Genomic DNA, 14,014 nt, shown 5'->3' with positions numbered 1-14,014 from the left:
GTTGAGCACAATCCAGTGCTTTGTGTGTTCAACTGCCCAGAAAACAAAGGGAATGTGGGCTGGCAGGGAGCAATCTCACCAACTTTCTGGTAATGGGTTCACAACAACAACCAGACACATATCTACCAGTATAAAATGTTTATCTACCCTGGTTTAAGTTCACAGATTATTCAATTTCATTCAGTATATGATCCTGACCTATGTGTTCAAACTTGTTTGACGTGGGCAGAGGGGTGCATTATAGTGAAACTCAGCAACAGAATTATCAATAGCCCAGATCTTCAGAAAACAAGTTTAGTACACACATGCCCTACTTTTACCATACTGGTTCCTATGGGAAGCTTTAGATAAAATAAAGCTGTCTTAGGATCCTAAGAATTTCACATTTTTTAATTAAATTAAAATGTAAATTAAAGCATTTTTTTCTAATGAGGTAGGTAAATTTGTTCTGCAAATTGTCATACATTACAAAAATATTCTATTCCCTGCAGAAGCATCTTTAAGATGCTGTTACCTAGCATCTGCCCAACAGATTAGATGTAATAATACTGAGCTGCCAGTAGTTTGCTCCATACACGCATATACTGTAATAAAATCTATAAAGCAGAACAGACTATAGATCATGTTGATTTAGTCTATTTTTCTGTGTAATATTGCATTTTTAAAATAGATCACTACTAATGGACAACTGAAATAAAGATTTACTGAACTGTCTTCATATACAGCCAGTTTGGTCTAATGGATAAGGAACCAGGCTAAAAAACAGGAGACTGTGAGTTCAAGTTCTGCCTTAGCTATGAAAGCTAGCGTAAGCTTGGGCCAGTCACTCTCTCTCAGCCCAACCTACCTCACAGGGCTGTTAGAGGAAGAAGGTGGAGGAAGATGTGTTGGATATGTTCACTGCCTTGAGTTTCCCACCTTAGGCATGAAAGCCAGGTGGGGTGACTTTGGGCATCACTTTGTCTGACCAATCAATCTCTCAGGGTTGTTGTAGGAAAATAGGGGGAAGGGGTATTAAGTACGCTCATCGTCTTGAGTTACTTATAAAGTAAAAAAAAGAATAAAAATCTAATAAAAATGTCTTTGGTAGCCAGTTAAGATGCAGTGCCTGATGGCAAGAATATAAAACAAATAAGTCCAGGTGACGGTCACAAAACAAATATAGCCATATCTTAATGCTTTACCACAACACAACAGTATTTTATACTGGGCCTTGATGGGCCTACTGCAATCATCTTAACTTTTGTTAAACACTCTTCACACAACCAGATGTCACTGCATTTAAGTCTCTCAGTAATTGCTTTTTGGAATTTTTCACTCTTCCTTGCAGAAGCATTCTTAGAAATATTAAGAGCATGAGATCTCCCCACTGAATTTAAGTAATATCCAAGGGCCATTTGAAAACCTTTTTTCTTATATTTCATGGTTATTTGCATGTATACTTCAAATTACTAAACTTTTTTGGCTTCCATTTTCTTCACTAATATTTGTGTTCACATTTACAGAAATTTGTTGTTTGTACTATTTAACTGTCACTTTTCACTTAGGGATTAACTGAAACATACAATGTAACCAAAGGGTGCCTGAATTTTAGAATACAACTTTATGAACAAGCACCAAACTATTTCACCAAGCCTCTGAGAAGCAGAAGCCTATAATTCAACTGAAGACACTATAATGACATATACATATATTCATAGGATTTTGAGCAATGAAACTTGCTAATCTTGTGAATGCTCTCTGAGGCTATCAGATTCTGTTAGATCTGAAATCAAAAGGTTTAAATACTAAAAGCTAATAATCACACATAATAGTTCAAAGATACAACTTCACATAATGCATAGATAAGTTTTAAGTAAGATTTTTCACTTAATTTCTGAACTCAAACTGTACCTTTCTTTCAGGATGCCATGACAGGATGTTGAAATTACATCATCTTGTATGAAATGTGTCACAATGAACTGTTAATAAAACCTTTTTCTGCATAACTCTGCACTTTTTCTCTCTCTCCCAGTCATACAGACATGCAAATTACAAATTTGGGGTTTCAAGCTAGAAGAAAACATAGTGCTTCTATGGCTGATCAATCTGCTAATATAGACAAGTGTCCAAAACTGCATAAATATTATGGTCAGAGATTATAAAGGCCCATAGAATTTAGACACATAAGGCATTTCAATCTGGTATTTTTATAATTTAATTATGCTTGCCATCCACTTACCTAACCTTCTGCCTTCAGATATGTTGGACTTTGACTCTGGGAAATCACTGGAGCTTAAGTCCACAACATCTGGAGAGTACAAAATTGTGAAAAGATCTGCATATTCTCTCAACATAGCTTTAAAATAAAATACAGAAAGCAAACATAATGCTGTTAACTCACCACGTAGACATTTAACAGTCCCGGGCCTAAAAATAGAATTATTAAGGTTGATTTGGCAAATTTATTTCAACATCACCAGCCTTAGTTTCCAAAACAACAGTTCAAATTTATGAGCAATAAAGACACAGCCGCTCATTTCAGTGAACACTCCATACATGATGAACAGCCTACAGCTTATCCTGAAACACTTGCAAAAAGAATTAAGTGAAGTGTCACTGGATTCTATGATACTGTTCACATACTAGTTTCAGGTTAGCTACAATTCTTAGATTTGCCATTATTAATACCAAATGGTGGTCTTCAATGTTAACTGATTCTTTCATAAAGTACAAAATATTAGGATAAGCTTCTTGCATCCAATACAAAACAAGGTAGGCTTATATAATTAGAATAATATATGCAATAAAAACATAATTGAAGCTTCAGATAGGGGAATTTAAATTTATGATTTGTTAAACTTTTTAGTCTTTGTTTCTTTGTAATACTCAATACTTTTATAATGTATAAAAGTTGGCAAATACTGCCTGTCACATGAAAACTAGACCAAACCATATATTTTGACCTAACCAAACAGTAATGAACAGTATGATTGAATCATGTACACTTTCCACATACATAGGTAGATTTTATACATTCAGGATTCAAAAATATTTCCTGCTAGTAATCAACCTCATTGTGGGTGGATAGCACCTGTTATTTAAGAATCACTATGTATTAAAAGTTTATAGTTCATTACATGAGATTACCTCACGAGAGATTTGAAATATCATGAGGACAGCATCACAGGCAATATACAACTGTTTTTACTATTAAAACAGTGTTTTATCACCATGATGTGCTTTTGGAAAACAGAAAAGCATTATAAGCAGCAATTAAATTTTACTTTCCCAAAAAAAAGTATCTTGAAAAGTTCTGCACATAACAATTTTTAAGAACATCACTGCATATCTTTACCAAATCTGTTAATACAGCTTTATTTACTCCTTATGGCGGGAGTGTTCACATATATCATTGAGAGCTATGCGTAGTCCTGGTTCTTTTAGCCAAACATACTCAGGTGCAAAAAAATGTAAACTCTAATGCTGAAGATAAAGAAAATGATGCAACCAACCACACACGTATTTCAAAAAGACAATGTCATTAATTTTTCACTGGATTTTTTTGCATTTAATTTTAGCATAATCAGCCTACTTTTGTATCAAGCCTAAAATAAAGCATTTTTAAGGTCCTGAAGAGTCAGAAATAAAGTTAAGTTACTATACAAGTTATAGCTACAAGACAAATAGAAGCGGGTTTGTTCTAGCAATGGTAACAGTCCCAGAGATCTGACTTAAGGAGTACCTTATCTTCCCCCAAAAGATAAAGGCACCAGTAAATTACTTAAGTTTAATGAAATTAAAGAATCAGAATAGTTTTTATTCAACATGGTTAAGTCACCTGCTCCAAGTTCCAATTTGTTTCAAACAGTTTTAACCCAAGATTTTGGACAGCGTAACTTTTCAAGCGGATAACAAATTTTCAATTTGTTAAATCTAGAAAATTGAACATATTGATGGGTAAAATATGTGTACAGTTCTAGCTCAATTAGAACTTTGCTAATGTTTATGTAGAACAAAGCCGCACATAATGTAATGAATTTCCATGTCACACTGAATATTTGCTGTAGAAGTCAAGTGGATAACTGTACACATAAAAAGTGTAGGCATCAAATAAAAAGAAAGCCAATTTATTGTTGTTTCAGTTTAATATAACTGACCTTCAAGAGTAAATGACAATAAAAATGTGTGTTCAAAGACACATCAAGACACTCATTCAGTAGCTAGCTCCTATCTTCAATCATAACTATCACCTATTAAAAATTATCAATGCTTAGTTAACAAAATCTACTGGGTCAAATAAACTTTTAAATATAACCTAGCTTAACTTTAACACCTTAGTACTATGTAAAATTTTGATTTAGAAATGTTGACATATAAAGCAGCTCAAGTAAAATAATACTTTGGTTGAAAACTAAAGAGTTAAAAAATCAGTATTTTAGTCATTTCATACATACTCACTGAAGCATGTGAAGAATTCAATTCTTTATTTGCAATATTCATAACCTATACTTCTATTCAGGAAGTCAGTTTCTCTAGAACATTGTTAATAGAACAAACGTTAATTCTGTGTGAAAGGGCTACAAATACATCAAGCAGACTACAGAAAATTTGATTTACAATTAGCCTAAGTTACTGGCTTATGTATTGTTCACCGAGCACAAATTTTAAAAATTGAATACTTAAATTGCTCAATCAATAATTTTACTTTCTTATATTTTAATATTTCATTTCAGCCAATATATTTTATTGGCATGTTAATTTAACCCTTGCCATCTAAAGATCTAGTGGTCTACAGTTCTGAGAACCAATTTGTTTTAATAAAACTTACACAAGTCAACTAGTCTGCCAGCAGATGGCACTCTATTTAATACTTGGCTTTTTTAATAAGAACAATTAAGATAGTATCCAGTTGAAATGACTTCACTATGCAGACAAAATATTTATAAGGGAAAGTATTCTCCCCTTTAAAAATGGATTGTTACAGACAAGCCAATAAATAACACAATGTGAAACTAAGAAATCTGACATTTTGAACATGTATAAAAAAAACACATGCTTTAAATGAGTTAGAACATTTTTATGAATAACTCCCTATATAAAAAAACTAGACCAACTGTGTTTGCAAGGCAAAATGCCCAACTGAAAAACTGTGGATGTAGAATAAGGTATTTTAACCAACTTCATCCACCAACATATTTCAAAAACTGGCACAAACTCTTTAGCAGTAAGAAAATCAATGTAGTGGGGAAGCAAGAGTTGGGCTCTTTACTTGAAATAAAGCAATTTTTCTTAACACATGTAGCCACTTAAAAAACTTTTGTTTGAAATGTACTGAATGAACCCTAGGAAAAAAGACATGTAAAGGTCAATGAACACAATGATTTATTTAAAAAATAAAAATGTAAAAACGATTTAACCCCTTTTACAGCCATGGAATCATTGTAGAAAAAAACGTGTAGATATTCCAAGTCCTTACAAAGTTAATCCCCTTTCCCTCCCAAGTTTTACTTCAGAATCATGACTTTCCCTCCCGACCCCAAATAAACCAAAATTAAAACAATATCTCGTTCCTAGTATAAAAAACGACTAATGTCCAAGCAATAAAAAAATAGAGTCCATCAATGACTAACACAAAATCGTTGTGTGAAAGACCCCAGTACATCTTCAGAAAGTGACACAGGCAGCAGAGCGACCCCACCAGGAACATTCGAGATCTGCTTCGCATCACTGGAACCTTTTGTACGAAGGTGCCTTTAGGCGAAGTGTCGGGGAAGTGTTGAAAGCCTGGCCCGGTACAAACGGAGAGCATACTCCATGCAGACAAAGCTAACGTCCCCAGAAGGATCGGTGGGAATTTCCCGCTTAGAAAGAGCCGCCTCCGTAACCTCCCCCGCCATAACCGCCTCTGTATGGTCCACTGTTACTGCGGGGCCCCCAGCTGCCGCCACCGCCTCCACCCGCCCCGCCGCTCTTCATGGGGCCGTAGGAGGACTGGTGCTGGCTGTAGCTGCCGAAGCCGCCGTACCCGTTGCCATAGTCGCCGCCGCTGCCACCTCCGCCGTACGAGCCGCCGCCGTACGAGCCGTAGCCTCCGCCTCCTGCGTACCCTCCGTAACTGTTATAGCCGCCGCCGCCGCCTCCTTTGGAGAGCCCGTTGTGGTCCCGGTTGCCGACACCTCCGCCCCTTCCTCTTCCCCGTCCGCCCCAACTCGACCTGGAAGAGCCGCCGCCGCCGCCTCCTCCCGCTTGGATGTCTTCTCTCGGCACGGCCTTCTTGACCTCGACCCGGTGGCCCTGGATGGGGTGGAATTTGACCACGGCCGCCTTGTCAGCGGCGTCGTGGTTCTGAAAGTAGACGAAGCCGAAGCCCCGCTTCTTGCCGCTCTGCTTGTTGGAGATGATCTCGGCCTTTTCCACGGGTCCGAACTGACTGAAGTGCTCCACTAGGTCGTTCTCCCCCAAGTCCCCTTTGAGGCCCCCGACAAAGAGTTTCTTCACTTTCGCGTGGGCGCCGGGCCGGGCGGAATCCTCGCGGGAAACGGCCCGCTTCAGCTCCACCACGTTGCCGTCGACAGCGTGCGGGGAGGCGGCCATGGCGGCATCGGCTTCTTCCACAGCCGAGTATGTGACAAAACCGAAGCATCGGGAGCGCTTGGTTTGCGGGTTCAGCACAACCACACAGTCGGTTAGGGTCCCGTAGGCCTCGAAGTATTCTCGCAGCCCAGCTTCCGTCGTCTGCACATTCAGGCCGCCAATGAACAGCTTACAAAGCTGGGAGTTTTCCATGCCGGAGCCGCGGCCGTCAGACGCCTCCTCGCTGCTGCTGCCGCCGCCGGTAGGGGGCAGCTGCCGCCGGACAAAAATCGACAGGCGCTACGAGGCAACGTTCCGCCGTGGGAGAGGTCGGCCCAGCTCCACCGGCAGAGAACGGGAAAGGGGGTGGGGAAAAGAAACGTACAAAATGGCGGCTGCGACGGCGACTTCTACTCCTCCTCAGGCGCGCTCGCAGCCAGCCACTGGTGCCCACACACAAAGGAAACGCCAAAGGGCCCGCCTTCCGTGGCAGTGCGAGACACACCTCCTTCCCAGGAGTGCCCGACTGAGCCAACAACCATCCGCCATTGCCTTCCAACGTCACTACTGAATGATAGATCTCAAACCCAATCACCTTTTTTATCCGAGTGACGATGCGCGTTTTAAAAAGTACGAGGCGGAGCGAATCCTTAATTGACGTTCGGAAAGAACCTATCGCATTCTGCTTTAAGCAGTCGCGCATAAAACAAGCGATTTACGTACTGAGCCGAAGTCTAAAGGAGACAAAAGCCACGCCGATACGCCCATGAGCAAAGGCATCAGCCAATAGGCTATCCCGCTTGTAAGCGCGCGCTTTCTCTTGGAGATTTCCCTTCTCCCTCGGGAGGGGTTGATAGCGCAATGAAGATAACGAGGTTTATTTGAAAGATTGAGCTCGTTTGGCCGTTATCCGATGCCGCGCTTTGTCTTTCCCTAGCCTTCCGAGCCAAGAGTCTCTAGTAGGAGTGCAAGTTTGAGCACGAATGAAAAGCGAAGGCATCTGCATTGGCCAAAAAATCCATATTTAAAGCCGTGCCTGTACTATCTCAGCTAAAAATACATAACATGACGTATAAATGTTCAGTTTTTCAGGGGAAAAAATTCCGAGGGAGAAAAAAGACGGGAGGAATAGAGTTGGATCCTTCCCATTCTAGTTGGGAAGGATACAAATTCTTTTCCCGAGGGTAAATAAATAATCTCCCAAAACTTGGGTTAAAGAAAGACTCTCAAAACTTAAAAGGGAGAAAATAAAAATAAAAAAGTAGTTTCTCTACTTGGAAATTCCATATTGAAAAAGATATTTCTTTTACGCAGTACTTATTCAGAATTTTGAAGATAATATGGCTTGTATAATAATGGTATTTATTACAAATTTTATACTTGAGATTGTAACTTGTAGATATGTTATACAAATGTGGCTGATACCTGATTATGCTAACCTTCCATTCCAGTTAGTCATGTCAAGAAATATAAAGGTAGTAATAAATGATTTATCTAAATTAATGTTATTAAATTTGTCTAAATTATTAGATTAGTTTATATTTCAGATTAAGATTACAGTGGAAGTTTCTTTTTCACAACATTAATTACAATTTTATCTTTTGTTTATACATTATGGATAAAGCAGAAAATTCCATTGCCCTCAATAAAGAACTACTTATTTTAGTTGCATGCTGCCAAATCTTCTGACACTGTGACTTAAATCACTGAAACCATAGAAGTTTCAAAGGAAGGAAGGAACTTTCAAATTTATAAAGCAAAAAAAATAATGCAGAAAAAAGCTATTCATTACTCAATATAATCAATTATAATTATAATCCATTCCTAAATGCCCTGCAGGAGAACTCCATTTTATTTTATTTTATTTTTTAATTCCATTTATATCCCGCCCTTCTCCGAAGACTCAGGGCAGCTTACAAGCTTAGCAGTAGCCTTCATTCTATGTATATGCCTGCTTATTAGGGCTTTCACACACACCCCAAGCGGCATTATTACAATCTGGGTCCTCATTTTACCTACCTCGGAAGGATGGAAGGCTGAGTCAACCTTGAGCCTGGTGGGATGCGAACCTGCATTAATTGCAGGCAGCTGGTGTTACTTAAGGAGGCATTAGCCCACTGCTCCACCAAGGCTTTTTATGTGTTTGTCAAATTTATATATTCACCCACTCACATGAAGTGATTCTAGGTGGCATCATTTTAATCAAATCAAGAAAGCAATAGGTGAAAGTCTTATATTCTGAGGAAACACTGGTCTAGAATGGAGTAATGTATTCTAATTAGCCTCAGTCTTCCTTACTTAACAAAAATGGGATGCCACCACATTTTCTCCTTGTAGGATCACAAAGCAGATCAGTTTTTAAAAGGAAAGGGAATAAAAACGCAAAGAATAAAGTAAGAAAAAGGAAAGAATTATATATAGGAAATGACTTCCAATCTTAATCACAAGAAGTAAAAACAAATTTGATAACTTCATTCTTTATGAGGGTGAAATCTCTCTTCCATAACCCATATCAACATGCAAGTCCATAAATTTAGTCCTGGTGCTGCCTCAAAACTCAGGCATGCCAAGTGTGCATTGAGCTAAAGATCAAGTCCCTGAATCTGGGAGAGAAAACACCTTTACCTTTGCAAATAGGTTTCTTTTCCTCCTGAAAATAAGAATCATCAAGTAATTTAGGCAAAGCAAAAAGCATTTATAAGGGGGAGGATTCAAGTCTTTTTATAGGGTACAGAAACAAATTATACATAACTTTTAGTGTATGTGATACGTCAATAAGTAAATGATCAAACAATAAAAACACTGATTGCATGTGAAGTTTGAATAATAGAAAACATTGCTTCTAGATAACATTCCACAAGTGATAAATTTATGGGTTATATTAGTTATTCCCAGCTAGGTTAGTATCTTTCTTGAAGTTGCAAGTTTACTCAAGGACTTTCAAAATACTCTTTCTATTGTGTGGTTGCTGAAAAGACGAGTTCTGGCATACCTAAAGAAATGACCTTGGCTGAAAGAAAAACATGTGTTCTTATACTGTAGATAGAGAAGACGCTTAGGCTGCCATGTTAAAAGTATCAATATCACCTTTTAAAATGCTAATAAGGAAACCTAAAAGGCAACAAGCCTTTTGCTTTAATGTATATTTCACAACATTTCAAGCCATTTCTATAATTACAAAATCATTCTATTCATTGAAACCTACCAATATTTATAATATATTATTATAATTATTATACTGTATTTCTTTTTGGACATAATCTATCCATAGAAGCAGACATGATTGCTGACATTTCTGATATTGTAAATATTAATGGACCCATTCTTTGAAAATTGCCTGAATTTTATACAATTATAGTGTTTTGTGCCATTTTGTAAATCCCCATGGTAACCAAATAGCAAAGGTGTTTACACATTTTTTTCTTGTTTTTCTGAAAACTTTATTCCCTTTTAGTGCCCAATTTCCAAAATCAAAGTCTCAAGCTCCTGTTCTGATTCAAGATAGTCAAAACGTTCTGATTTCTGTGAAATGCTGTTTATTTATTTCCCAAATCTTATAGCAAAAGTCTCCATATTCCAGAGTTTTCTGAATATTTAGTTCACATAACTTTATTTGGTCAAAATTATTATTATTATTATTATTATTATTATTATTATTATTATTATTATTATTATTATTATTATTATTATATGAACCTCAGTCAACTGAACATTCAGACTGACTGGCGCTGATGGTTGACACGGGTTGCTGCCAGCATCCTAGGTATCAACCAGGTACCTCCTTAAAATGTAGGATGTTCCAAGTAGCGCAGTTTTTTGTAGCATTGCTGGAGTTATTGCAGGAAGCTGCAGTTTCTTGATGTATTTTGCAAGGTTTTGGGACATAGTTCCCAGTGCCCCGATGACAATGGGTATCATTGTTACACGTTTCATCCATAATTGCGCAGTTTTCATAGCCAGGTCACGATATTTCATAATTTTTTCCAGTTCTTTTTCTTCAACTCTGGCATCTCCTGGTACAGCGATATCAATCAGCTGTACACTTCGGTTCTCTATGTTATATCTGGCATGTTGTTATTATTATTAATTTAGCATTTTGCCATTTATTTCCAATTTGTTAAATTCTTACACTTATAATAATTACTAATTTTTGCTCAGAAAGGAAGATAAACTCACCGTGTTACTTTTCAAACTTGTTTGGAACATCTAATTAGAAAGTGAGGCTAGCAAATTCAGTTTCCTTTAAAAAGCTCCACCACAACCGTTCTTTTCATCTCCCAGCATCAGACCAATAGGAGATCCTTCTGTGTCTTCACAAGAAGCAGCAATTTATAGACCTTGTGGGCAATCTCCTGTCCTCTTCTTACAGACCAGTGTTTCAGTCTTTGCCACAATCATTGTCACTTCTGTGGAAAATTATTTTAATATTTTTAATTTTAAAATTTTTAATATTTTGAGAAATATTAAAAAGGCAGAATATTATATTTCCTCAAAGGATCTTAAAGACAGAAAAGCAGGCCCAGGTTTTCTTAGTAGCCCCAAATAGAAACTAAGCAGGCCAGCTCTCTAGAAATGCAGATTTGATAATCCATTCAGAAAGATTGAAGCCCCATTCATGAGCAAAGACTACCGGACAGAAGCCCATTCAAGACAAAATATTTTGAAATCCCTTGCACCAAAACTGATAGCTAACAATAGTATAGTGATAGAATTAGAACCAGTAACCCCCTCATCCACAAATCCAACACAGGACATAGCCATCAGCCACAGGGAAGCAGGATACAACCTTTAGGACATAATAGGATTAACCCACCACCGTTAGATACCAAAAGGGCCCCCGGAACCTCAGGTCAAAGTTCATACCACAGGAACAGGAACAACTCCAAACACAAAAGCCTTAGATGGTATAAAAACCCACTACTCCCAGCTCCATGTGGTCAGCCACCCCAGAAACACATGCTGTGTCACTGAAGTTTCTGGCAACTCAATAAACTGGAACCTTTCTTCTAAGCAGCCTCCATCTTTATTTCCAACATCTTAGCCTCCATTTTTATTTATTCCCAGCTTGGAACTTAACCTGAAGATTTTTCTTTCAACAATTTGGCACCCAGAATGGGACATCAAGCTAACCTCACCAATGGACTGGGCCTGGGTAAGCCTTCATCTTGCCTTGTGTTTGTGGGTGGGTTTCCCAGACCCTGCCCATTTAGTTCAAGGGTAGAAAAGGGAGTTTTGAGTTTGAACTCAAAGGCTGCTTAGAAACAAGGGGAGTACCTCTAAATTTTTAATTTAAAAGCTCAGGAGGTGAAAGAGCATGTATAGATGGAATCTGCCACAGCTGGATCCTACTCCTCCTCTCCTCTCCTAACTGCAAAAAAGATCTGTTCAACCAACAGACCCTGGAAGGCAAGTGGGTTTGGCCAGAGTGCAGGACCTTTTGAGGAGGAGAAGAGAAAGTGTGTGAGAAGTGAGTGCAAAAGAAAGAAAGGATTTCACTGCCTAAGAATCATTGAGGAGAGCCCTATTCTAGAAAAAAGGTGCCCATACTCTGATAAATTTTGGCGGACAGGGTCCTCACAAACCATTTGCCTGTAAAACCATAAGGTGGCAGATGGCAGGTTGGAAGATACCTCCACCTGTTGGGGGCAATGTAGTACCGCAGGCGGTGTAGTACTGCAGGATTGTGGAGGACCCAGGAAAGGAACCTTGGAGTCTCAGCACAGATGGTGGGCAACCCAAGGAATACAGCCCAGAAAATGGGGAACTTGGGGCCAAAGATCCCACCGAGATCTCCTGTAGGGAGATGGATGGAGGCTTGGGGGGGGGCGGAGGAATTTGCCCGTCTATCCGGGCATAAAATTAAGACTCGCATGAAGATTATGTTAAGAAGTGGACTCTGCTCAGGAATGAAGCAGGAAAAGCCAATTTGGCTAAATAAAGGTACTTAAAAGAAAAGGAAAATAGAATTAGAATAGACCTGGAGGTCTTCTAGTCCAGCCCCCTGCTCAAGCAGGAGAACCTATACCATTTCAGACAAGTGACTGTCCAGTATTTTCTTAAAAACCTCAGTGATGGAGCACTCACGATTTCTGAAAGCAAGCGGTTCCACTGCTTAATTTTCACTGTCAGGAAGTTTCTCCTTAATTCTATTGCTTCTATTTTTGTTCAGTTTTCAACCATTGTTTCTTGTCCTGCCCTCTGGTGCTTTGGAGAATAATGTGACCCGTTCTTTGTGGCAGCCCCTCAAGTACTGGAATACTGCTATCATGTCTCCCTGTTTCTTCTTTTCTTTAGACTGGCCAGACCCAAGTCCTGCAGCCCTTCTTCGTATGTTTTAGTCTCCAGCCTTTGATCATCTTAGTTGCTCTTCTCTGAATTTTTTCCAGGCTCTCAACATCTTTTTTTGTGTTATGGTGACCAAAATTGGCTGCAGTATTCCAGGTGTGGTCTTACTAGGGTTTTATAAAGTGGTACTAATATTTTGCGTGATCTTGATTCTATGCCTTTGTTTATACAACTCAGGATTGTATTAGCTTTTTTGATTGCTGCTGCACACTGCTGGCTCATGGTCAAGTGATCGTCCACTAGGACCCCAAGGTCCCTCTCACAGTTACTGTTTTTGAGACAGGTCTCGCCTAATCTGTACTTATACCTTTGATTTTTCCTGCCTAAATGTAGAACTTTGTTCTTCTCCACATTAAAACTCATTTTGTTGGACAGGGCCCATTTTTCAAGTTTGTCAAGATCTTTTTGGATCCTGAGCTTGTCTTTTGGGGTGTTGACTATTCCTGCCAGTTTAGTGTCATCTGCAAATTTGATGAGTTCCCCTTTTGTTCCTGTATCTAAGTCATTTATGAAGATATTAGAGTACTGGGGCTAAGACATGGCCTTGTGGTACCCCACTGCTTGCTTCTCTGCATGTGGATGTAGTACCATTGAGGGCTACTCACTGAATACAGTTTGTCAGCCAGCTACAGATCCATCTGGTGGTGATGTTGTCTATCTCACCTTTTTCTAGCTTAAATAAGCAGAAGGTTGTGGTCTACTTTGTCAAATGCCTTACTGAAATCTAAGTATACTATGTCCACAGCGTTTCGCTGGTCTACTAATTTAGTCACTTTATCAAAGAATGAAATAAGTTTGGTTTGGCATGATCTGTTTTTAACAAACCTGTGCTGGCTGCTAATTATATCTTTGTTTGCATCTAGTTGTTTGCAGATCTGCTTTTTGATTATCTTTTCCAGGATCTTCCCAGGTATTGATATTGGTCTGTAGTTTCCTGGGTCTGTTTTTCTTTTCTTTTCTTGAAGATGGGAACCACATCAGCCCTTTTCCAATCCTCAGCTACTTCCCCGGTGCTCCAGGAGTTTTGAAAGATGTGATGCAGTGGTTCTGAGATAACATCTGCCATTTGCATAAGGCTATAGAGGATTGTACCCTGCCCACTTTAGGGCTTGTC

At 38.8% G+C, this 14,014-nt stretch overlaps 2 protein-coding genes across 2 annotated transcripts in view; both read right to left on the bottom strand.

The window, feature by feature from the left end:
• The window catches only part of KLHL3 (kelch like family member 3), a 67,890-nt gene extending 62,790 nt beyond the window's left edge, over positions 1–5,100 (bottom strand). The window contains exon 1 of the mRNA XM_083351738.1: positions 2,222–5,100. The gene's annotated coding sequence lies outside the window, so the exon portion shown is untranslated. The remainder of the gene's footprint in view (positions 1–2,221) is intronic.
• A 246-nt stretch (positions 5,101–5,346) lies between these two features.
• HNRNPA0 (heterogeneous nuclear ribonucleoprotein A0) lies at positions 5,347–7,043 on the bottom strand. The gene has a single exon (XM_083351747.1). The coding sequence runs from the start codon at positions 6,766–6,768 to the stop codon at positions 5,845–5,847; it is 924 nt and encodes a 307-aa protein (XP_083207873.1). The 5' UTR covers positions 6,769–7,043; the 3' UTR covers positions 5,347–5,844.
• Positions 7,044–14,014: the final 6,971 nt, after the last annotated feature.

Source organism: Vipera ursinii (genome assembly GCF_947247035.1).
Source record: "Vipera ursinii genome assembly, chromosome: 2".
Taxonomy (NCBI): Eukaryota; Metazoa; Chordata; class Lepidosauria; order Squamata; family Viperidae; genus Vipera; species Vipera ursinii.
Note: the sequence above shows the minus strand (reverse complement) of the source record. Positions and strands in the feature narration are given on the sequence as shown.